The following is a 27053-nucleotide window of genomic DNA, read 5'->3' on the forward strand; positions in this document are numbered from 1 at the left end:
AATTACAGAGTTAATGTTCCTGAAAGATCACTTCACCTTTTAAAGCATGATTTTTAAAAAGGTAAAATTTATAGCAATTAAAGCTAATGAAGAAATGCAGCATGAGCTGCTTATGTTCAGGAACTAATAGGTCCACTGAGCATTTCTAAGATTATTTAGCCATCAATGATAATGAATTGACATTGTCAGTGGTGTTAATGTACCAATGCTCTATAGTGCCACTAATCCGATAGCCAATCCTAGCAATTTTATCCTTTTTTATGTTGCTACTTTATTTTTTTAACCAACAAGCTACCCAGTCCTTTCAATTAAAAGAGCACAAATACAGCACAGGTTATTAACACTTTTTTCTCCTCTTCCACATATAAGATGGCATATTCATTATATGGACTATGGTTCAAACTGCTCTGGTCATTCCTCCTTCACATCCCAATCAATTCTTCAGGACTGTTAGCTACAGTGCAAAAATGGCTTTTCCAAATAAATCAGTGCTGGTATATGATTGTTAAAATACATTTTTGGTGCACATCAAGTGAAATGTGATGATTATTTAAACATGGATATAAATCAGATTTTTGTAAGCATGGGGTATTGAGGTGTGTGTCTCTTACTGATTGTTTTGCCATATCTAAATAGCACAGCTCCATGTTGTTGACGCAAATTAACAATACACAAAAATGGAAAATAAGTAGCTGCCTGGCTACCAGGTATGACATGTCAGCAACACAGAGAAAGCAATCAGCTTAGGAAAATGACTACCGTTTCAATCCAAAGTTTAAATCATTCATACATCTTTTGCTCTCTCTGTTCCATAACTATTGTGAATCCCAGCCGAGAGTTGTGCAATTTCTGAGACAGGTTCTGTCAGACATGTCAATCCTGAAGTGATAGAATGAGTTTTTGAAAAAATGAGGCACTATGCCAAATCCTAATAATTTTCATTCTATTCCTTTTTTTGGAAAAGATACTGTATTTTCTGGTTTGATTTTTTTTTACTTTTCCTCTCACTATGAAATATTTAAAAAAATATTACGATTTTTCAGTTTAAGTTAAATGGGAATTGAACAAACAACCAATGTCAAGGACAGCTTCTAAGGAAGAGAGTTTAGCCCTTGCCAAACACTTGTGTGGATCTGTAGTTTTTAACTATCTTCCACGCCAAGTTCTTGGCAATTGATAAAGCAGAGACAGCAAATAAGATTTTTAAACAATATAAAATACCTTACAACATTCATTTTAACTATGCTTCAAAATAAGGAGTAGCACAAGTTATCCTACTACTGATATATAGTGGACTTAAGAATTAGGCTCATACATTTTTATTTCTTATTTCAAGAAGTCAGCAATTAATTTTCTTGAGTAAACTCATCCAAAGTATCTCACAATGCCACATGCAAAATTATTAGAAAAACAGAGAGATGAATCAGTGAAATCACTCAGCTGCATCTTCAGCTGAAGATTCACTTGTCCTCTAAAATGTGTAACTCACTTTGTCCTGCAGCAGATTGGTACACTAAGGCTAAAAAACCTCCTCCTGCTGAATATTATCCCCAACATCACACCACACCATGCATGTGTGCACAGCACCATCTAATTGAACCTGTGCTCTTCTACACATTAGCCATAAGACTGCTATAGCAGGTTACATAGGTTTGCGTAAAATGTTTTTATATGATGCATATATTAGTTAATTTCTTCAGCCTAATAACATTAAAATATATTTTTAATCAGAACTAGGGTATTAAAATCCAACTCTGAATGTCCTATGATGTACCATATATGCCATGGCATTTTAAAACCTTTTAAACATTTCTGCTAAATTAATTAGTTTTGCATTAAGGAGTCTCAATGCCTCCTATTAAATGCAACACATTTGAAGGACAATTAAACATTATGAACGATCCTTCTAAGGAAGTAACGATTGTGAGAAGAAAAACAAGATTTTTTTGGGTAACAAACAGGAACACAAGAACACATAAAAGACTTCAATTTATTTTAAAAGTCTTATGCCTGCAATATTTTAGATCAGTTTGTTTGAAAAATCTGTCTTCTGTTTTGTTTTCATAAAGAATGAAAACCCTAATGGAGTCCCGAAATCTGTTAATGGTACTAAAATTATAACAGTATAGCAAAAGAAAAAACCCCACAAAGTAAAGTCTATATTATATATTTTTTATGTCTTTAAATGGAATTTACAGTTCTCCCTGGCAATGTGAATGAACATCCTATAATTTAGTCAATTTACAGATTACAGGTTCAAATTGACCTTGTAGCCCATAAAATTGCTCATCTTCAGTGCAGGATTAGAAGTGGGAAAAGAATGTCATAACTGTATTTAAGGAATTTACCATAACAATGGAAAGGAGGATATGCATGCATAATTTTAGCCACTCTTGCTCACATCACAGTTTTCAATTCTGAAACAATGCATATTCTGTGCTCTTCTCCTGGTTAACCATGGTGGAGACTGTTTCAATTTACTCACCCACAGACATGACACTTGTATTCCCTCATCCCAAGGTGCCTCTTGACATGGTTTCTGGCATCTCCAAGCTGAGCTGTTGCAAAGTGGCATATCTTGCACTTGAATGGCTTTGATCCTAAGTAAAATTTAGCATAAGATATGAATTGAATTAGAATAAAATATCACCCATGGTTAAAGAAATAAAAATTCCTGAGGAAAAATAACCTTTTGAAAACCTATCCCACATTTAACCTGTTTGAGATTTTTGCCTAATAAAAAAGTGTCTTGTACATAAATTTATAACTCCCAGGACACAGATAGTGTATTCTATACATTACTCATTAAAGTTTTCTCAAGTTCAAGATCACAGAAAATACCCTCTTAACTTTAAATCTGGTCTTTTCTTCTCATTAAAACCCACAAAATACATTAAAATGAGCAGAAAATACTATAGGTAGATGATGTTTCAAAAAGATGGCAAAAGTTGTTCTATGTCTTTCCCAATGGCCAGATGCTGAAACTCAGGTAATGGTCTTAAAGTGGACTAGTATCAGTTTAAACTGCAAAACATTTTCTTTTTTTTTAGCAAATATTTTTAAAGTAAAATAATATTACAAGTCTTCCAACTTTGAATAGATTTCACATTAGCATTGGTATTTCAGATTTGTTCTGTCACACACAGCAAATGATTCATCACCTAGCTATTGTAATGGCATGCAATGTATGAATATACAGTGGATAAAATATTATGCCTTTATGACTGTTTTATGGTCAAGAATTTATGATTATTCTGCAAACCAGAAGTATTGACATTTTGGCTATTATTTATTTCAAGAACAAACTTTAATATTAAATGTCTGCTGCAGACCAAAGAACTCTGAAATTATTTCTCCAAGGAAAAAGTATCAACCTATTTCTTGTACCATATCAGTTCAGCAAAAAGTCAAATTATTTGTCTGTCTTAATTAACAGTGATCATCTCTCAAGATGGAAAAACTGTCTTTTTTACTGCCATAGTTAAATTTGGCACATGTCAGTCCCCAGGTTATTACGCAGCAACATCATTCTAGAAGCACTTTCCCACTTTCTGACCACTAAATCCTTAAATCAATAAATCAAAATCAGAGAATTGCAGTTAAAAGTAAGTACAATATGGTCAAAGAGTCTCCATATTATGTTTAGTATATGTTTTGTGAAGTACTTCTTCCAATACAGTTAAGCATAATGTGAAATATGTGATCTTTAATAAATATACATAAAGAGCTCTGATAAGAAAAATGTTGCACTATATCATACTTGATCAATGAACCTTTTTACTTTGCCCTTGAAAATAGAACATCCTCCAAGAATCTACTTGTGAAATTGAGGATCTTAGTAAAAAATTTTAGAGTCTTAAATTTCAATTTAATTCTCAAAAGCTAACGAAAAATGAAGCATTTAATTTTAATCTTCTAACTGAAATAAAAAAGTCAACAGTACTAAGCACAGGCAGACAAGGTTGAATATTTCACAGTTCAATGACAATGAAGCCAGATCTCTTAATACTTCCATTTCTACTGTTGGAAGTAGATGTAAAATATATTTAGCACCTCAATGGTTATATCTAGTCAGCTTTATATGTTTAAATGTCAAAAGCAGGTTCAGACTGCAGCTCACAGCAATCACATTCTATCCATCACACTGAAAAAAACCCCAGTTTATTTAAATGATCCTGATAAAACTGAATTAATCATTAATTTGGTGACATTTCAAATCAACATTGCATTCTACAAAGAAACCAGGGCAAATAAAAAATAAAACCTTATCTTTGCATTAAAAGACCACTAAAAGTTAATGCTTTAACTTGTGATCTTTAGCTGGACAATTAATAACAACAACGTCACAGGTGAAGATGGTTTTTTTTTTAAATCTATTGGTGCTTATACTGCTCTTTTTTTCTCACAGAATTCAAATACCATGTGGATTTTATCCTATGTTCCCTTAGTTTCTCTCCTACTGATTAAATTGTAAATTCGTTCCTCATTCTGTTACTGCAGGTGTCCCACAGGGCCTCCATACAAGACCTTTGCTGTTTTCCATTTACATGACTCCTTTGTGAAGAACTCGGGTTCAGACCAATCGTGACTACAGTGTGCTGACAATACAGAAATGTATTATTCTGTTGACTGCTCTCATCCAAAAATCACTGAGGCCTTGAGGGCTTTTGATTTTTTTTTTCTCAGATCCAGAGCAGAATATCTGTTAACATCTCCATTTAAACTCCATGAAAATTCAAGTGCTGGCAGGCTCCAGTCGGTACTTATCACCTGAAACAAAAGCAGCGTATCTCCCTTTCAGGTTGCTGGTGCCAAATTTGTTCCAGTATGTTCTTGGATGGAACAACCCAAAATTTTATACTAAAAATGAAGACATTAGACTGTGATTTAAATTAATGGTAAAAAAAAAAAAATTGTATTTGCCATAAAACTGTCTGAAGCAATGTAAAACATTTAACCATTTCTTAGCCATATTTATCACCAACTTCAATGGTTCTCTTATGCTGTTTTAAACTGTGATACTACTGGATTCACATTTGGCTTTAAGTTCTCAGAAAAAAAAGAGAAAAATGCTTTCACTATATCATCTTTCCAACCAAATTATTCAAAAAATAGCCAAAAAAATAAAAAAAAACCCAAAAAATCCGCCAAACTACTTTACCCACAAGTTATGGCATGGAAAACAAATGTACATTTTCTGATGGTAGCAGGAAACAATAAGGCCCTTAACAACTGGGGGAACACCAAACCAACCAACAACATACAAAAACAAAACAGAACAATAACAACAAAACAAACAAAAACTAACACCACCACACCAAACTGAAAATAAGACTAAATTTAAGAGTTCAGGTCCAACAGACAAAAACCATTCTACTGTTTCATAAAAAAAAGAACTGAGTCCATAATCCTTGCTTTACATTCGGACAATAAAGACCCAAAGCTTTAAGAAAAAATTCACTGTTGCAGCTTTAGGCCTGCCAAAGGCAACCTGACCTGCACCTGCAGGCATTGCTGTGCTCCCATCTCAGGCCCAATACAAAGTGAGCAGAACCACACAAAATGTCATCATACCATTTCCTCCTAGGTTTAGGACATGGGGAGTAACACAGCATATTTGCACTGTGCACAACTGCCACTAACTGAGAAACTGATGAGAAAAGAAACACAGATGATGCAGTTGCAGGTGATTTTTCCTCAGATGTTGATTGTTAATTAAGTTTATGGGACCTCCATCAATTGCAAACTAAAAAGTCTTCCACCTCTACTACTCCTTTTATTTTTCTTTACATTTCCTCATTTTCACTTGTCAACATGTGATGGATTTACTTGTTAGGTCCTCTACAGCGATGCTTTCCTTTCATTTGCAATGTGAAAATCTCCTACATTATTTAATGGTATTTTGAAACAGTATTTTTCTATTAATGGAAATTATTAGTTGTATCTTTATGCAACTTTCCCTTCCCTTTCCTCCATCACCTCAAATCATCACTGATTACTCAAAAAAAGGAAGGGAGTTGGTGATGGTTACACATACATACACATGTATATAAACCTATTTATGCACATCCAGATGCTAATGAAAGACTTTTTTAAATGCATATAATCAGAATAATAAATGGGAAAATGTGTGGCTGTGCTTTTGTGCACCTGTTGTTACCCTGGATAGATCAGAAGCTAGAAATGGTGGACTTTGCCTCACCAATGTTACACACAGTTGGTGCAGTAGGTCATTTCCTTCTGCCACTGCCACTGCTCCCAATCAGTTAGGTAAACATATTTGTTTGTTATTAAACTGCATCCTCTGTGACACAGATGAGAAGAAAAGGTTCTATAAGAAGAGAACCACAAACAGGAAAATACAGATTGGAAGAGAAAGCCTTCTTGCCATTAAGTATTAATAAAAGTCTCCACATTACTATTTATGTGAATAAGCAAAGCATAAGAAAACCATTTCATTTAAAGTTGTAATGAGAAAGAGGACAGATAAAACTCTGTTCTGTAACCCTTCTATACTTCTGCACCAAAAAATTTCTTGCAAAATTAAATGTATTCTTTCACTTTGCTTTGCATATTTAGTGCTATCCAAAAGCACAGTAAAAATATACTCCATGATAAGACCTACACACAAGATGTTAAAAAGTACACTAACTTTTACTAAATGTTACAATCAATGATGTAACTTATGTAAGTAGGATTGCTTTGTCATATATTGATAGTTACCTCACTTTCACATCCACATTAACTTGATTTTAAATGCAATTAATACATATAGTCAAGGAAGACTAATGGACTACATTCTGCACTTAACCTGGTGGACATTTTCAAATGGCACAAGTGACCAGTGCAAACCTATTTTGCATTGTAAACGACTAAATAAATCTTAATGGATTAAGAATGATCAGCTATCAACACACAAGGGAAATTAAGTGCTGAAATGCCTACATTGATTATTTTAAATTATTAGCCTTACTCTGTTCTTGAATTTGTATGCTTTTAGTGAGCTTTAACACATTTACAAGACTTATTGACTATAATTACAAGAGAATTCAAGTAATGGACACATCAATTATAAGCAACATGTCTTGACCAGACAGTTGCATAAAGAATTCTAAAGAGAGCTCCATTAGCATCCTCCCCCTTAGTTTTATTCAGTTTTATCTGCCGTAAGAGGGCATATTAAGGGCTTATACAGCTGTTCTGACCATGTGAACATGAGCATCCCTCTGAAGACTTAACACTGCATTCCAAGTTGGATATTAGCTGAAGCAATACAGAAAACTACGCTATTGACAGGACAGAAGTAATGCTGAAAGTATTAAGTATGTGAGTTATTGGTATACATGAATGCTGCAGTTACCGTAAAATACTTTGAAAGGTTTGAAATACAATGTCTCTGTTCCCCAAGATTAATTTTTAGGATTTGTTGTCCAGTCACGCCCTTGCCTTTTCATAAAAAAAACTTACAAAACTATTTTAGGATTATGCCAGGAATTACCATTCTTTTATGCTTCTTTTTGTTACCTTTTTGTTCTCTTTCTTGTAACCATGCACTAAGTTTCAAATACTGCATGAATTTAAACTATAGCTTCCATAATAAGCCATTATTTAAAAGTACAGTAAAATAAACCTTACAGTTTTAATGAAAATATGTTCATTGAAATGTGAATTTATTATTCAAATCCACTCATAAATTCAACCATGGAGACACCACTTGTCTAAGCAGAGCTCAGTGATTTAGAAAAGCTGTCTATTTAAAATAAAGAATGTATGGCAGGTTTATAGAAACATCGCAGTGAATTTTTACATAAATTTAGAACTGCAGCTTATGCATTTTTCTACAGAAATGTTTTTAAATTTTCCACTTAAAATTAAACATAAAAATGAATTTAAAGTGTGATCAGCACAGAAACTAAATCAGATGCTACACCCCTGTGCAACACATCAGCACTGCATGCCACCTTCCAAAAAGGCTGACCAATTCCAACCGCTATAACTTATTTCTACCAAAACCTCTTGTTGTTTCTTATTGGTATTTATTTAGGAGTGATATAATATCAAACATCTATTCTGAAGTATTATGTAATGCTGAAATGCTACAAGTTTCGCTTAATTGAAAAGAAATAAACAATTTGGATACTAAACAACTGCACAGAAGAGAAAGTTAGAAAGAACAGCTAGCTAATCTCTCAAACCACCACTGCTTCATCATGTAAGAACCAATGAATGGTTACAATGTGGATTAAAAGGAAGAAAATCTCTCTATATGAAACAAAAAGCAGAAGGGTGGCTGTACTTGAAATGTTCTTACATTTTCTGCCCTTTGATCACTGTATTTTCATACCCTTTTAGATAACTTTGAATTTCATCAGGGGCTTATCAGGCGATAAAAATGCCAGTTCCTAAGAAATATAAAAGGGCTTAACAAGCAGAAAAAGACCAATGGTATAATTCACTGTTTGAAAGAGGCCAATTGCAACGACAGTGTTTCCATACCTGTGTGGGTACGGATGTGAGCTAGGAAGGCCATGGAATTGCTACTTCTACACATCTTCCCACAATACTTGCAGACATTGCCTTGGTTCTCTTCCCTCTCCCTGTTTATCTGCTCAGTGTCTTCAACAATGTATTTATTGACTTCCCGCAGCAGCTCTTCATGTTGCTCTTTGATGTGGAGAAACAAGCTCTGCTCGGAATCGAAGGGCTCCGTGCACTTCAAACACTTAAAGGTTGCACCTCCTTCAGGCAGCTCCTCCACGCTCGCCTGCTCGTTTCGCATGTGCCCAGCACTGGCCAAGTGCTGGTGAAGGTTGCTTTCTGTGTAAAATGATTTTCCACAGAGTAAGCAATGAAAATGCTTTTCTTTTGAAGGATGTTTCATGGCTATGTGAACATTTAGTCCGCTCAAACCATCTGCTAGAAAACCACAGTCATCGCAGCGAATACGTGTCGATTCCCCAAGGGAAATTCCTTCTGACTTCTTCTTTTTCCCACCACTTGTTGAAGTGTCTGCTGTCACTGTGAGCTCACTAGCTTTCACTGCCCCCGACATCTGTCCTTCTGCAGAATGGTCAGTGGCCTCTCCATCTTGATGACTTTTTAACCTCACTATAGAAGAATCAAACTTGCCAGCATTTTGCATTGCCTTTCCTTTATCATCAGCACTGATAACTGTTCCTAAAGCCTCATTACTACTTTCTTGCGTGCCCTCAGCTGTTGAGCCATCTGCCTCCCAAACATTGTTATTTATAGTTACTTCAGCTTCACGTTGTGCTTCCATAAGGGCTTCTTCCTCCTCCCCAGTAGGATCCTCTCTGAAACTTCTGTCACCATCTAAACTATGTCTATTTTGTACTGCTTCTCCAGTGTTTCCAGCAAAATTTGATTGCTCTACTGCACTACTTGTTTCTGGAAGACTTAGCATAAGTGGGTTATTTTTCTTCAGTGATTTTTTTGTGAGACTGTCTTCGTCTCTACATTCTGCTTCTGGGTTTTCACTACTTTCTTCCAAGCTCTCCACACCTTTTGCTGAATCGCAGTTTGTGTGGCTTGATCTATTTTGATTTTCTGCAGTGCAGTCGTCATCTGAGTAGAGCAGCTCCTGACCATGCTTACTCTTCTGCACCTCACAAGTACTTGTTTCTTTAACTGATACTTCCTTGACAAGTTCAGCAACTTTATCTTTCTGAGGAGTTTGCTGGAATCCTTCACAATAAGGGTTTTCTCCTCCATTTGTAGACTCCTTATCAAGTTTATGTCCTACTGCATTTTGGGAATTGACATCTTTAGAGATTCCTGGAGATGTATTTTCATTTAAGGCAGCACACTCAGTAAAGCTTTTATTCATATCATCACCATCTGATGCATCATTGGCACACTTTGTTTCATCTAAATTAAATTTTGATTCTCCTGCACTGTGATGGTGCTCCTCTTGAGGCAAAGCAGTGCCTTCTTTAGTGATATTTGCTGCATTTGCTTCCTCCCCAGAAGAAGAACACACATAAGATTCTCTTCTAATTTTGTGTTTCTCTGTTGCTGCATGCCTTATCATCTCTCTGCGAGTAACAGCATAGTAGTCACAAGCCATGCAATAGAATTCAAATTGTTTTGTATGTTTTCGCTTCACGTGCAGCTCTAAAGAAGCAGCAGAATGGGCAATGAAGCCGCAGTGTACACACTTGTTGTCGTTTGCACCCATGGCTCTCCTCTGGAAGCTTGGGTCACAGTCTTGAGCAACCCTTGCTGGTTCCAGCAACACATGTTGGTTTATATTCAGTGGATTCCTTCCAAGCTGCATATCTGGCAGCTTACTGGCACTTGTGGCTTTTAACTCAGCATCTCCTCGCTCAACTTCCTGATTGTCTAAGATAGAATTTTCCAAATCTGACTGGCCACCATCCTCAACATGTTCAGGCAAGGCAGTCATGGGGCTGTTAATCTTCTTGCTCATGGATTCAAAATTACCTCCTTCAGGGCCAACGATGATCTCCGAGTTCTGTTTTCCACATCCTTCTATTTCAACACGGCTTTTGTGTTTTTTGGTTGCACAGTGACGTTCCATATCTCCTTTGGTGACAGTGTAGTAATTGCAAACCTTACACAAATAGCTGTACTGATGACTGTGCTTTCGCCTGATGTGAACAGTCAAATTCGTAACACTGGAGGCCAAAAGGCCACAATGGGTACATGTCCTAGAAATAGTACCTTTAGGCTTCCCTCCTCGGGATGCATCAGCTAAAACCAATTCATTTTCACCAATCCTTTGCTCAAGTAGAACAAATTCCTTATTTCTCGATAAGTCTTCCACAGAAGAGGATGAAACATCTGTAATTTCTTTATCCAACTCTGTACTTCCACTCCCAGCAATGGAAGTATCCACCACTGATTTAATACCGCCAACACCAACACAAACCTTTACAATACATTCTTCAAAACGTAGTCCAATGTTGTTTTTCCTGGCATTTTCAAGATGCTTGCTTCTTTTGATATGTTTCTCCATTCCTTCCTTACTCAGTGAGTAGAGATTACACGCCTTGCAAAGGAAGTGATACTCTTGTGCATGTCGGAGTTTTATGTGCCTTGTAAGAACTGTGGAAGATCTCGTCTTATAAAAACACTTTTTACATTGAAATTGGGTTTTATTCAGAACAGAATGCTTTAGTTCATTTCTATGATTTATGTAGGAAGAGTCTGGAGTTTTCGCTTGCATTGACACTTCCATTTCCTTTGCAAGTCTTTGGCTATTGTTCGATACTGAGTCATTGTAAGGTACCACTTGCAAGGTCTGATCACTGTTACTCATTGGAGTAGCTTGCTGAAATAATGAACCATCATGTTTCTCATTTTTTTGATGATTTATCAGCTCTTCTTCCAATTGAAAAAAAAGAACGCAAGCTGGACAACTGTGGGGCATTTTGTGCACTTCACTCATGTGGCTTTGAAGGCTGTCCACATTCAAGCTGGTAAATGAACAGAGCTGACAATTAAAGCTACAACCACCCATCTGGTGTTTACTCTCCTGACAGTGTTGCTTCACATCTTCCCTGACTCCAGAGGAATAGCTACCTATCTGACTATGAAACTGGATCCTTTTTGTATGAAGCTTTGCAATATGAGTTTCCAAACTTTCTCGGTCGTGAAAAACATGACCACAATCCAGGCAAGTATGAAGTGCACCATCATCAGCAATAAGTTTAACTTCAGAATCTTTAGCACCTGCAGTGCTAGAAGAAGGGGTATTCGGCTTATATTCAGTAAGATCTTGTATTTCTGCAGCAGTATTGCAATTACTTTCAGCATCTGTTTCTAGTTCTGTATGAGACACAGGGCTTGATTCACCATGTTTAAGCTGTGTGCTGGAGATAGGCTTTTCATGTACTCTCCGAGTTTCAGATTTGGGTCTCTTACTATTCCCCAACAATCTGTATCTTCTTCTAACCTGCCTTTTTAATCTAGAAGACCTACTCTGTCCAAAGGAAGACCTTAACAAGAAAACATTTCTTTTGTGTTTCAGTTTATCAAATCTCTTTTTCCTGTGTAAACTATTAAGTAGCTTTTTGGTAGTTGGAAGCGATTCTGTTTTCTGCAAAATATTTTCTGATGGTCCCGGTATTCCTAGTTTTTCAGTTTGAACTTTATCATTTCCTTCTGTACCAGAAGAAAGCGATGTTTCTTCTGTCATAGTATCTGTTTTTTCAGTGGGAGTATTTGAAGATGGTATCATTTCAACAAGTTTGCTGCCATCATTTTGTTTAGATAAGCTTACTTTTGAGCCTTTCAGTGCACTGCAAATACTTAATTCTTTTGCATCAGCAGTTCTTGCCCTTAATTTATTGGTCCCAGGTTTTGCCCTGACATTCCTCTCTTTGGTTGCAGTAGATTGTTGGTTTTTAAAAGATTTTTTTGTCAATATCTGTACAAATCCTCCCCGTGCAGCAAGATTTTGACGTCGAAGGTGAGTCTTGCCAAGGAAATGAGAATTTAGAAGACTCTCTTCAGCACTCTGAAAACCACAAAGATCACAAGAAAATATCTTGGATTTCTCACGATCTCGCTTAACATGCATATGTGACGTTGAACTACACTCACCTATGCAACCACAGTGAGGATGTATTTGCTCTTTGGATGGTTTAGAGAGGCTTTCTTGTTTATGTTTTTCCTTATCAGAGCAGGAAGGTAAACACTGATCTCTCATTTTGCCTTTAGGGTGTTTGTCTATGTTTCCATCTGTACAGACAACACTGGTTTCTTCTGAAGAATATAATTTATCAGAAACAGCAGCTGACATGTCTTGTGAATGTTTATTTTCCTTTTGAATTTTCAATATGGCATCATCAGCAGCACATCTGAAATCATATCGTAGGCACAGGATATCTGTATTAAATATGTCACTATCAGGACCACTGGTGACTCCTTCCTCTTTTACAGTTCCAGGTATTGTACCACATGATTCTCCAGCTAAAACTTTTTGCAATTTTCTTCCAGTATCTTTCATGTCTTCTGAAGAACTCAGCTTTCTTTTCCTGGAGACATTTTCAGGTTTCTTTGCTTCAACAACATCCAGACCGGTTGATTCTGAAAGTGCTGTTTTGTTTGTGCCATTCTCTTTTTCTTTCTTTTCAAGGTCCCTGAACACTTCATCTGATGTAAGCCTTGTTTTCTGTTGAGATGAAGAGCCACATCCAGCATTTTCTTCTGATGTATTTCTTGGGGATTCTTCTGTCAACTCAACTTGTAAATTCTCATCAACATCATCTCTCTTCTTATTTTCCTCCCCATCCATTCTTAACAGTGATATTACCAATTAAAGATCATTGGTTTAGCACCTACAAAACAAAATAATTTCTGTTAGTCTTTTATGCAAACTTAAAGGTTAAAATAATCAAATTTTAAAAACCCCATGCAATATAGAAAATTTAAATCATGGCAGGAAGAAAGGCACAACGAAAGACATGAGGCAACAGTTTCACCATGGTATCTACAGCACCTTCTAGTTACAGAGCTTTCACAGTAATGACCACCATGTGAGCAAACACTTAGATCGCATAGTTTTTATGTAATGGAGTAATCTTCTACATGCTTTAGACTTGGGCAGACAAGCATGACCTTTGTTTCTGGAAGTATATTTGGGACAGAAAATACTAATGGCTTTCAGGGAACTGGTCATGGAATATTTTACTTTTCCTGAACTAGAAAATCAGCTTCTCAAATTTAAAAGTTCCCAGGCGAAATAATCATGACTGCAACAACAAGCAAAACAAAGCCAGCATAAATGTTAAATATTTTAAGTATGCAGCTTGCTTTTCTTCCTCTGCTTAGATTACCTGCTAAAGAGAAAGAGGGAAAACACAAAAAGAACCATGTTCTAAAAGAATATGCTGCAAGTATAGCTTCCCATCATTCCTAAAATATCCTCTAAAACGTTGTTTCCTAATTGGGGAGGAGGGAGGAGAAACAAAAAGTCATGAAATAAAAATGCAGAGAAGGGCAGCACCTTTGAGATCCAGCACAAACTTTAACCCTTCAAATCCAGTTACCAGAAGCTTTTGCTCAACTGCCCAGTGTGACCCTCTTGCTCCCAAGAAGATGCCGCCACTAGAAAACTGATGCTACCAACACAGTTTATAAGAGGGATGGGGATGGGAAATCAAATCTTGACATTTATTACCTTTTCATTTTGATATGAAGCAACTGAGAATTGAAAATGCATTTCATTTTAACAGATGATTAAATACTAAATGTTTATCTTCGTGCTTTACACTATGATTTAAACATCAATTTGCTGCAGATCCAAGTATTCAGTTTTTTGTTCAGTTACCCATTGAATGAGGCCATGACCACAATTGTAAGTACTTCCTGACAAGATTAAGTAATTGCAATGTTGATACAGATAAAGTAGGGTACAAAAAACTAATCAAGTACATGGTAAAAAAATAATTATGCTTAAATTTGAGGACAAAGTAGGAAAGTATTAAACTCAGAAAATAAATTCAAATCAGTTGGACTTATAATCCATGGAAGTAAAAAAGTGCTTTCTTCTTAAGAATAACTTGTGGAAAGCCCCAAAGGGAATTGAGTGTACATTAGTCTCATTCATTGAACAGTTTTTCAACTGTAGGTCTTTCATTGAGCTAAAGCACTGACCAAACCTATACCAAGCTAGTTATACCTAAATAACAAGAGGATAACCACTTCTAGATCACAACAGCCCTTTGGAGGATCATCACAGTACTGTCCCCTAAATATGGCTTTCTGATTCTTATGCACTACTGTTTTTGTTTCTTCACAAAACCATGATGGAAACTTATCACAATTGGTCAGAAGGAAAACAGTCAGGGCTATATTCTCAGCTGGTATAAGTCAGCACACTGTTAGTATGTTCAGAAACACTACAGCAATTAATAGTAGCACCAGATGAAGCCTTTGAAGTGCAAGCTTACCCAGAAAAGGTTATAAGCATAGGTTATATCTGTTTGGGATACAGAAGAAAAAGATCAAATGAAAATGATGTGGTTTAACTGCAGTACAGCTTTATTTATATAATGCAAAAAATCAAGTTAGTTCAGTGACAAGCATCACAAGTCTGTCCTTAAACAAGCAACCATGGGTCCTTTGCCTTCTTGCACCTCCACAGCAGGTTCCCAGCCCACCACCAATTGTGGGAAGAGCACCAATTGTGGGAATGGCCTGGGAAAGAGCAGCAGTTTTTCCTTTGCTGTACAAAACTATTTGCAATCTCAAACCAATTCTCCATCTTCTTTATAGGACACTTCCCTCTCAAACCATTAGATTTACCAGAAAACTTGTCCAGCAGTGAGCTAATACTGGCATTGAACATTTCCACTGTCAAAAGTTGTACTGGGATAATTAGAAGTTTCTCCATCAACAAAAATACCATGTACCTTTTCTGGCACTCCCCCAGAAATTCAGCTCACCTCCACCGGCCACTCAATCAAACATCTCTTTTAGGTGAGCATCTGCACACAGCCTCTGCAGTTTTATCCTCATTTCTCAGCATCTGCTCAGTAACTCTCCAACAGAACTTCATCCTGCTCTGTGCCCAGATTGCAATTCCAGTTCTGGTGTCCAACCTTCTCTCCTACTCAACTGCACCAGTTATGGATTTTTCTAGTGCTTAGGAAAAAAAAAAGTGTTTCCTCTATTTTATCTTTGTAAGCTGTTTGTAGTAAGAACTACAAACTAGCTGCTAGAAAAGTGAAAAATACAAAACATAAACCTCATGGGTGCTACCAATAACCTCAGTATGAAATTAAAATAATCACATGTGTAATACTATGCTAAGATGCCTTACACCCCAGACTTCTTGCCTAATTCCTTATCTCTGCTGTCATTTCATGACAAACTTCTAGCACGCAGACTGGGACTGCACTCTGTTCCATTCACAGGCAGTTCTAATGAAGTCAACAGCCTCACATCTACCCCCACAACCAGTAACCATTATCAAGGCAATTTCTGTCCAGATGCACAGCAGGCTACCTGTGGCAAGGTATGGTAATGATACACATTTACCAACTTCATCACTACCACACATCAAAATTGCCATGAAAATAGTTGACCCCTGCACACCCTCCCCAAAGTTACATTTGCCTCCGTCCCGCTTCCATATAATCTGTTATATATAAATATCACTACATGGGAGTCTGCACCTGCATGAAACCAAAATCCAGAAAGTATTCTCTATGAAAGAAAACAACTATGAGGCAGTTGCTGCTGTTTCTCTAAAATATTAATTAATCTAAGGAATTAAATAGCCTCCAATTTCTTTTAGGTCGCTCTTTAAGCTGCCTGTAGGACAAGAGTGCATCTTCTGATAAGCACTTAATGGCTCCTATCACTACTTTTTGCTGGCACCATGACCAGCAATTTGTTGAGTTCTGCTCAGTTCTCCACATCTCACACAAGATCTGGAGCCCTGGACCAAGCGCTCTGCTCCTTCCTGCTGCAGCCTTGCTCAGATCACACTGCCATGCCTCTAACACAATTTCAGTAGCACACAGCTCAGCTCCCTGATGGCAGACTAGTGCCTCACACCCAAATACAGCTGTGGCTCCCTCCTGCATGGATATAATGCAGGAATGGCTATCACTCCTCTGGCATTCAGCACACCACTAGCTGCCTTTAGACAAAAAGAGCCTCCTCGTAGTGCTTCCTCGGCTGTATGCTTCTCCCCCAAAAGCTCTCTTCCAGATTTGTCACTGGGTACTAGGAACAATGGTGAAGCACAAGCTGATCATAAATATGAGTGGTCCTAATCCTCTGTCTACCTAAATCAATTCACTTCTGCTTTCAAAAATGTCACCACACTAATTAAAGGCTATCCTGCATTTGGTATTGTAATATAGAAGAATCAGTGCATTGGAGAAGGCATCAACAGCACTCAAAGTTTGGACAGTCCCAGTGACCGCACAAGGTCAAATGGGTTTCTTTTTGGAAAATTAATCTTGGATCTACCTTAGTTTGGCACAGGGATCACCATCACAAGCAAATCAGCATCTGGAATTTTATTAACCTAATCAAAGAACACACTCTAGATACAACAAGTAACCCTCAGAAGCTATGGCACCCTAAGCATGTGCTTAAATCTAACTCCTACTTGTTAGTGTGATTGAGTAAGCCTTTTGATAGCAACATAATGCTGCCAAACTCGTACAGCAGTATGAATGGGGAAGATCAGCTCTTGAACCACCTTATTCATGGACCAACAAGACTAAAATCAATGCAAGATGTAAACTTCCTTGTGTTTCCTGCTACCTTCATCTGTCAAAGCATCATCTGGAAACATTTTCACAAGTAACAAGGGCTTGAAGTGCAACAATACCTAACCACTTAAAGTATTCCATAAATAAACCAAAATGTATTTATATAGGCTCCAGGACTGTGCCAATGGTAATGCCAGGTACAGCACAGCAGAAACCTGCAGCACAGGATCAATCCCAAGCTCAGCAGACAGCAGTCAAATCCTTGTATTTCCATAGTTTAAAAGCTGGTTCTGTCAAACAGTGCTCTCTTAACATCATATTCGATGTTCAAAATGAAGCTGTTCTAACTCAAAAGTGGGTTGACTTTTTGTAACATAAATCTTTTGTTAATGTTCATATAAATCAAGTATAGCTGAACAGATCCTTAAAGGATATGACCAAAAATTAATTTGCCACATTAGCTTCAGGTTAACAAATTCTTCTGCTTGGAGACAGTCATACATTACCTAATGAATTTTAAGGTTCTTTGCAGCACAGTGCTGTTCCTGAGTTTTGGAAAGAAACCTATTGTGGCCTCAACATTTTTGCTCAGAAAAAGCTGAGCTCAGTAATTCTTTTGTAAATAGGTGCTCAAACATATTGCTTTTCTTCAGTAATTCTCTAAATATCTGAAAGAAGTGAAACATGTTTTTAAGATCTTCAAAAGCAGCATGTTTGTTACATATGTTACATCTGCACAGCCCAACTATCCAAATCCTTACAGAACATATAAGACACACATTTTTAAATTGCAAGTATATAACACATAGTACTTTGGCTATATCACATAAACCAATATAGCTAAAGATTCTCCCCTTTCATCCACTGGGATTTCCAAATCATCAGAATCATGAAGTTTTTGTTTCGAGATTTAAACTAATTTAAAAGACATCCCACAATCACAATTCAGCACCATCTCACTATCTGTAAAGTAGAAAATTCGTACAAAAAAAAGATAAAAATAGCACTTCTTGAGCAGCCACCACCATTTTTTACCTGATAACAACTCACTTTCGTATTCTTCGTACAAAGCTTTTTTGTATATTGACATAGTGTCTGCTACAGCTCTATACACAAGCATAAGTCATTTGTGGACAGAAGCTGTTTTCTTGGATGAAAATAGAGAACATTGGATTTGAGAGCTCTAATTTTTTACCACTGGTCCAAAAAACAGTATATAATGTCTTACTATGCCAAAAGGTGGAGACAGTGCAGTTCGCTTTCCAGTGTAAGATCTGCACTTCTCTAATCCTCAGGTGAAATTTAAAAAGTAGTAATCTTAAATTAATTTCAAAAGGACAATTAATTTAGCAATGATTGATAAACCTCTAGTAAACGTCAAAATTCCTTAACTTGATGGTCAATACAATTTTATTTACTTCTCTTTTTGATCACATGCCAAGAGAAGGTGTAGGGATGTGTACAGAAGAACACACAAAAAAAGTACTAACTTTATTTTTGTTTTATGCTAATCCTGGCATTAGAATTTCCAGAGCACTTCTCAGTCACACTACTATTGTCTCCAAGTATTCAATGACCAATCTGCAGCATTTGTAAAGAATGTGACATATGGAAAACAGACTTTCATTTTTTTTTCCAGTAAAAATTCCCCTTTTCAGACAATTAATACTTTCAATGAAATCATGGATGCAATGAAGCAAAATCATTTTAATGAGCTCCTTAAAAAGCTTGCACAAAACTGCATGTTAACAACTCATCTCACCATACGACCTTTGTGTCAAACAAGCATCTTCTCAGGGGCACAACATCCTTCCTAAATCAAATCATATGTCTGTCTTATGGTCTTACAAAGTTACCTCGTTTCCTTCAGAAAGACTAATCCAAGCTTACAGTCTCCTCAATAATGGAATATAGGAGGTAATACGGTTGTCAACTGAAATGGAATAAAGATCACCTTTCTTTTGAGGGAAATTTTGTGATATCCATTACAAACATTTGTTTTCCTTTGCAGCTCAAAAATGCTGGACTTCGAGCTTTGCATCATGAGCCCAGCACTTTCCTAGGAAAGCCAGCACTTTCCAAGGACATCAAAATCTCCACAGGAGACTTCCAAATAAGGTGCAGACTTCCAAGACTAAAGATTTTGAAATTTCCACACAGATCTATCCAGAATAGTTCAAGTGACAAAATGAAAAGCCCCCTGATAGTCATCCCCTGTATACCACTGAAAATGGGGAGTTAGCTGCACCCATTAATTTCATTTTCTCACTGCCACCAGAAAAAACTGTAACGGCATCACAGGAAATGCACCTGCAATATGACCACATCCCGCTTGCTTCTGCTTCCAAACCACCCAGAGTCCTTCCAAGTGAGCAGAAACTGACAACACAAAGGCTCCCTAGTTCGTCATCCACTCATTTCAGAGAGAGTCAAATGCTGCTAAATGCAGCAGGGACCACTATTTAGATCAGCTTTGAAGAGGAAGTCAAAAAAGACACACACAGATATACACTTTTCATTTTAAGTGCAGTCAGATTCAATAGGAATGTACGCGCAAGACAGAGAATGAGAGGAAATGCACTAGTATCTCCTAAAAATTGTTATATAACCTCCAGATTTTCAATTTTTGAAAATTTAAGGTCTATTTTGTATTTAAAATCAAAGAATTCTGTTTGCAGAGCAATGCATACATGTAACAACAGCAAAAAGAACATTCAATAGAAACTTCTGAGGATCTAAGACTGCATTCAAATAGCACTGTGATATTGATGGATGAAACGCACTTTTTAAGTATTCACAAAACACTTCATTTTAGAGAGTTTATCAGATCCAGGAAAGAAAATTCCAGGAAAGAAATACTATTTTCCACATACACTACTAAGTTCTGTGGGAATTTTCTAAATTATGTGCTTTCATGAAAGATACAATTCTCACCAAGTACACCAATTAAAAGTAGAGAGAAACAAAAAGTAAAATGCAATTTGAATCCCTCTGTTCTGTTGGCTGTAGTACCCTCTTAAGTACAGTGGACCACACTGGAATTTATCAGAGAAGTACACAGGCACTATAAATGACACCTGACAAAAATGTTGGAAGTCTTAAATGTTTCCTGAACTTTGGCAGCCAAAGATAAAAGCAAGTTTTACTGGCTTCTACTTGTAAATTGGCTCTTGTAAATTTTACCCTAGAAACCTGGTCCTAAGAAGCCCTATTTTCTCCTTTAAAAACATAAGGAATATGAATTCCCTAGAAGGCTACTCTGGTGTTTAATATTTGTGAAGACTTACGACATTTCCATCAATCTTTGCTCAAAATTAAATCCAAAAGACAAAAAACGATGGCTGTGTTGGCCTCTGGCTTAAAACTACCATTTCATACAGAAAGAAACAGAAGCCTCTACCATCACAGCCCAGAACATATGTATTTATCACCATTTAAATTATCAAGAGAAGAATGCATGCAGTAATCAGTGTATTTATGGCCATGCTTCTCATTCTTGTGCACCCTGTTTTCCTTATCTGCTGCCTCTTCAAGAAGCTCAGCTGAAAAGAGCTGCACGAATTTTTGGCTAAACAGGTAACATAAAGACTTGGGATCTTTTGTGTGATAGGCTAACAAAGTTTCCAGAAAATACAAAGTGTACATTTGCTTCTAAAGAAAAGGGGACGTTAATAAAAATAAAAGCATTCTGATGACCCCTGGTGGCCACTACATACATGGAAGTAATTTCATTCCATCTGAGAAAAGCAGATCAAACAGAAAAGTCTTACATATTCTATTGGTAGGCATATCTAAAGAAATGACAGCTGATATTATTCAATTAGAATATTCATTAGAATGTACATATTTACATGTCTGTCTATATCAAATTACTGTATTACGGTAGACACACAGATACTCAAAAATTTAATTATTAGAAACAAATCCTCTTTTTCTCTTCAATGAAATAGAAGTGAACACACTGGAAGTATTTCAACTCAGTCCAACAAGACATACAAAATGGACTTTTTTTTCAGTTTTGATTTTCCATCTGGGTTGTTCACATAAAACACAGGGTGTTGGGGAGAAGCACAGTGGAAGCAGGGGTCTGCCTCTCACCAGGGTGCACTCAGAAGGGCTCTGTGTAATAGATGATGTCCCAAATGCCTCCAGCACAGGCAGTTCTCCAGCACACTTTAGGAAAGCAAACAAACCAGCCTCTCCTTCTTTATATTCATATCTTTATATTGGACTTCTACAAAAAGAAAATTAATATCCATCATTAGGAATCAGTATAAAAAGGTGACAGTTGTACACAGACCTCAGCTATGGAGAGGGTAAACCCTTAACATGCAGAGGAAAAGCTGCATGGCAAATCACACCTTTTCTCCTTAATGCTTTCCTGTAAAACATGCAAACAATCACAACAGTGCTGCCATGTCCTCTGCAACACAGAGAGGGATTTTTCCCCCAATAACTTAGATGATCATGACTGTGACTTAAACCATGCATAGCTGTGCAAAACCTGGCTTTCTCCAGCAGTAACTGTTACCTGTGTTCAGCTGAACAAACCCATGCTTCAGCTACAGTCACTGCAGAACCTTTAATGCTCCATAGTTCTGTACTCAGAACAGTTCAGGGGTTCCAACTGACCTTTATTCTAATTTCCATCTGTGACACATCTGTCTGTGTCAAGAGACAAACCAACATAAGACAGCAATGGGAGGTGTACCAGTGTGAGGTAGCAATGTGAGTCCAAGCACTGGCAATAGGGGACGATACAAAAATTATTCATGACTTCTGTGGTGCCTGTGATAGCATTCAAGGGTTACTACTATGGCATAGCATGGAGCCTTTTCCTTTCCTCATCCTCAAGCCCTTCACTAGAAGAACTAAGCCATATGGCTACAAAAGCCTCCTGCACTTCAGCTGAGGACCAAAAAGAGGATGAAGGCCAAGCAGGCTCTCCCACTTCTCCCAAGCAAAACACACTCTTGGTCGGCAGGTGGAGAGTGAAGGTGAATGAGGGAGAAGGCATGGCTATCCCAGAGAGAGAGGCCAGAGGATGGCAGAGCAGCTTCCACCTGCTACTGCAGCCCATATGATGAAACCACATCTTCCCAGAATGGGTCCTAGGCAGATGGAACTGAAGGAGGGAAGGGACTGATGACAAGGAACAGCCTCTTGTTGATACCACCATCACTTACAAAATAAAACCCCCATTTACTAGACCAAAGCATTCACACTTACTGATAGTTTGGTAACAAATACCACGAAGGTTTCAAAGCTGCTGCTTGTTAACAGTATCCATTTCCCTCCATGTCTATTTGTTTCAATTCAACAAATTTGGTGCTTTTCTAAACCAGTCCCTGAAACTCAGCTCTCTTCCAGAACCAGCAATACGCCTAAGCATCACTGTGCACAGTGATAGCACAATTTGTGTGAGGCACACGTGTTCAACTACATTTCCAAACAAGGAACCACCTGACAACATTTTCATCTCTCCTGCAGGAGTGGTGCAATGGGGTGTAGCAACAAGGAACAGTTGCACTGGGGACTACTTCCCTAATATCTACAAAAATTATGAAGCTTCATTCTCCTCTAAGAGCTGCACCTTGCTAACTGGGTATCTTAAGTGTACGAAATCCTTTTCCTATTTTGAAGGACACTGTTTAACAGCAACACAAGACTGCAATGCATTTCCTTCTGTTGTTGGTTTATCAAATCAAACTCCCATCTCCAGTCAGTACCACCATAGCAAAGAGGGGAAATATCAGCAATGGAGTCCAAGGTGTGTGGAGTCTCTCCCTCCCACCGGAGCCCAGCAGCCACACAGAGGCACTGCTAACCCCACCATCATCTGGCGTGATCAGGGTGGCACCGCAGCCCTCCTCTTCCACAGACTAGGAAGATGTGCCTGGTCAACCTGGGGGCCCCAGGCACGGCCTTCTGCTTCCCAAGGCATTCCTGGCCAGGAGTGAAGATGCTGCTGGACCCTGCCCAGACACAGCTCCTGGGCATCACAGGAGGGCACAGAAGGACCCTGCAGTGCTTGGCTGGGCAAGGGGACCTTGGAAGTTGGGGCAGAACTGTAACTTGGTTGCAGAGACTCTGTCTTTCTTCAATACATCATCACTCTCTCAGGGATGCTTTAGGAGAGTCTTATTACTAAAAATGCTACTAATTCCCTGAAAAACACCAAGTTGAAATCAATCCCACAAACTTTCCCAAGATCAATAGGTTTTAATGAACAAAGAAAACATACACAGTAGCAACCAAGGGCAAGTACCAGGAGACCAAGCTAGAGTAATAAATTGCACCTGCTCCAACACTTTCCTGGCAGGAAAAAATTGACATATCACTAAGCAGGCTGTTGCTCCGCTCAAACACCCACAGGATCTGAGGGCCCCCAAGATGGGTGACCCACGTGGTGACTTACCACAGCAAGCACGGCCAAGACTCAATGCCAGATGTGTCCCCCACCTAACAGCGGGGTTTTGGCAGCTCTCAGTTGATGGAGTAGCCCAGACCAGAGTCAGTCCCTCTCACTGCAGGTCCAAGGGGCTGCTTCCTACACTAAAGGGTCCTGGTACAGCCTGGTTATCTCTCAGCACGTAAAAAGAATATTTAGTCACCTGTTTCAGTCATCAACACCCTGGGAAAAACTTTTACAAGTTAACTCTTTTCCTACCTGTTATCATCGATGGAAAAGAGACAACAGTGTCAAATTAAACCTTATTGTTAACAGAGCAAAAATGTCGTTTTATGTCTTTTACAGTGAGACCTAACATTAAGTGTGCCATTCCATCATGAATTCTCTAGAAGACATGAGCATCACATCCTATTTTTCCCCAAGAGCTATCATACAGACTTTCTAGTAAATTCCATGAGTCCTTGATAATCAAATGCAACTGTTTTGTCAGCTAAGCAGCCTTTCTCATCCTAAAGCACCAAATTCTTTTTACGTGAAACAGGAAAGGAATTCACTTCCAACAGTGACCCTGCAATTCCATTTTACAAAGTAAAGTTTTGGAGCAAATGCACCACTTTCCCAGGATTTAATATCTGATATTATTTCCATATACTAAACAATACAGAAAATTTCCCTGATTGAACCGCTGTAACAGCACAAATCATAGCAATGTAAATTTGTAAAGGATCTTATTACAACCATTACACTTTTCTCATCAATCTCATTCTGTACTACTGTGTTAAGGATATCTAAGTATTATTGGGTGCGTGTACAATGGAAAAAATAAATAATTACCCCTTTTAATGAATCTCTCACAAAATTTTCCCTCTCCCCAAATCACAGAATTGTTTAGGTTGGGAAAGACCATGTTCATTAAGTCGAACTGTTAACCCAGCACTGCCAAGTTCATCACTAAACTATGTGAAGTCCCACATCCACATGTCTTTTAAATACCTCCAAGGATGCTAAGCTCCACCCTTTCCATGGGGAGCCTGTTTCAGGGCTTGAGAGCCCTTTCAGTAAAGGAATTTTTTGTAAATCCAATCTAAACCTCCCCCAGTGCAACTTGAGGCCATTTCCACTTGTCCTGTCACTTGTTACTTGGGAGAAGAGACCAACCCCCACCTGGCCACAGCTTCCTCTCAGGTACTTATAGAGAGTATTAAGGTCTCCCCTGAGTCTCCTTTTCTCAGCCTACACAACCCCAGCTCCTCATAAGACTCGTGCTCCAGACCCCCCACCAGCTCCATTGCCCTTCTCTGGACACACCCCAGCACCTCAATGTCTTTGTTGATGTGAGTGGACCAAACCCGAACACAGGATTCAAGGTGTGGCCTCAGCAGTGCTGAGTACGGGGGACAGTCCCTGCCCTGCTCCTGCTGGCCACACTATTCCCCACACAGGCAGGGAGCCATTGGCCTCCTTGGCCACCTGGGCACTCTCTGGCTCTTGCTCAGCCACTGGCACTCAGCACTCCCAGGTCCTTTCCACCAGCAGCTTTCCACCCACTCTGCCCCAGCCTGTGGCACTGCCTGGGGTTTTTCATGACCCAGGAGAAGGACCCGGCACTTGGCCTTGTTGAACCTCACAAAATGGCCCCAACCCATTGATCCAGCCTGTCCAGATCCCTCTGCAGAGCCTTCCTACCCTCCAGCAGATCAACACTCCTGGCCAGCTCAGTGTTGTCTGCAAAATGACTGAGAGTGCACTCGATCCTCTTGTCCAGATCATTGCAGATCATTGATAAAGACATTAAACAGAACCAGCCCCAGTACTGAGCCCTGGAGAACACCACTTGTGACCAGCCATCAGCTGGATGTAACTCCATTCACCACCACTCTTTGGGCCCTGCCATCAAGACAGCTTTTTACCTAGGCATCTTCATGCCACTATCTGTGTTTTAAATTACTTGAATACCTATTCACATCTGAATTCCACTGAATTCACTGGGAATAGGGCATTTGAAAATAAAGATATTTCTTTAGGTGCTTAAAAGGGATTTGTAAAGTAATGCCATATATCCAGATTTCACTATTTTATCTACAAAACTTGTTATTCTGTATTAAATAAAATGATATAAGCCCACTTCTTTTTAATTAAAGTTAGTTTATTTTTTGAAAACTCAACAATTAACAATGCTTAGTTGCATTAATAACTCACTCGCCAGAATGCTTCAATAGAAAAATTAAATTAGATTAGATTATTTTTAATAACTTGTAGAATTTAAAAGTGCCCAGTTATAAATTAAAGGACTACAGAATAAAGGTAGCAAATGCACACATTCAATGCTATTAAAAGGCAGACACATGAGATCTCATGTATCTTGTGCCATTTGTAAAAAGATTGTTTTATTATCATTGTAACTAATCACAATGAAGACATCTCTTACAATCAAAGACATTATAATGAATTTTCTTTACAGCTACAGAAAAATGGGATTTGCTGTTCCATATCAAACTAGAACAGGCTGTATAAATTCTTCTTCATATTTATTATTAAATGTAACTTTTATCTATGAAATCAGCCATGAAATATTAAAAACTGAAACAACAGAATTTATATCCTTTACTTAATTTAGTTTAAACGGTCTATTCACTAAAGAGAGGGGAAAAAAGGTTACATATGTATTATATAATGTGCCCTTCCCTCTCCCTCATAAGTGTTTCCATTATAAACCACCTAGTTTTTGGAATTTATACCTCAGCTGTAAAAATCCACTTCATATGTAAAAGTTGGTATATTTTTCCTTTTAAAAATTAAAAAAAAAAAATCTTTTTCAGAAGGAAGGCAAGAAAGAATGTGAGAGAAGAGAAGGGGAAAAGCAATTAGACTAAGAATTTTAACTCTTGGCCAGTTAAATCAGTTGGTAGGAGCCATCTGTTAATTCAGCCCCATCCCCTGAAGAACCACAGGGAGATGGTCAGCTGGCTGCAGCAGAGCCCCTGGGCAGATGGGAGCCAGGTGCTGGCCTCCAGCAGCTGATGCTGACCTCCCAGGCATGGCTGTCTTATCCTACTGCTGCCTCCTGAAGTCAGCTGGGAATTGGACAAATGGAAAATAAGTGAGAATAGCAAACAGCATTAAAATCACCTGTGTCAGAGAAGAAACAAGCACATTAACACATCTTAAAAATGACAAATAGACAAAACAGCCAGTAAAAAAAGGGTTCTCACAATTAAAAGACATAAGACTTGAGAAGTCAAGAACTGGTGATTGGACAACATACAGTGCAATGAAACTGAACAGAAAAATAAAGGCAGATAAAACCATCAGAAGTTCACACAAGGATTAAAAGCATCTTTTTTAAGACAGCATGGAAAATAATTCATACATAAGATGGCAGATTCCAAAATGAAGCATGAAATTAAGCAGCAAGAGACAAG

The 27053-nt window shown here is 38.0% G+C and overlaps 1 protein-coding gene across 1 annotated transcript in view; it reads right to left on the reverse strand.

The window, feature by feature from the left end:
* Nucleotides 1–27053, reverse strand: part of ZNF407 (zinc finger protein 407) — a 336446-nt gene that overhangs the window by 296099 nt on the left and 13294 nt on the right. The window contains exons 2-3 of the mRNA XM_074547690.1: nucleotides 8497–13325; nucleotides 2486–2600 (exon numbers count right to left, since the gene is read on the reverse strand). Of these exons, the coding sequence (XP_074403791.1) occupies nucleotides 2486–2600; nucleotides 8497–13282 (4901 nt within the window). The 5' untranslated portion in view covers nucleotides 13283–13325. The remainder of the gene's footprint in view (nucleotides 1–2485; nucleotides 2601–8496; nucleotides 13326–27053) is intronic.

This window comes from Zonotrichia albicollis, chromosome 1, assembly GCF_047830755.1.
Source record: "Zonotrichia albicollis isolate bZonAlb1 chromosome 1, bZonAlb1.hap1, whole genome shotgun sequence".
Classification (NCBI taxonomy): Eukaryota; Metazoa; Chordata; class Aves; order Passeriformes; family Passerellidae; genus Zonotrichia; species Zonotrichia albicollis.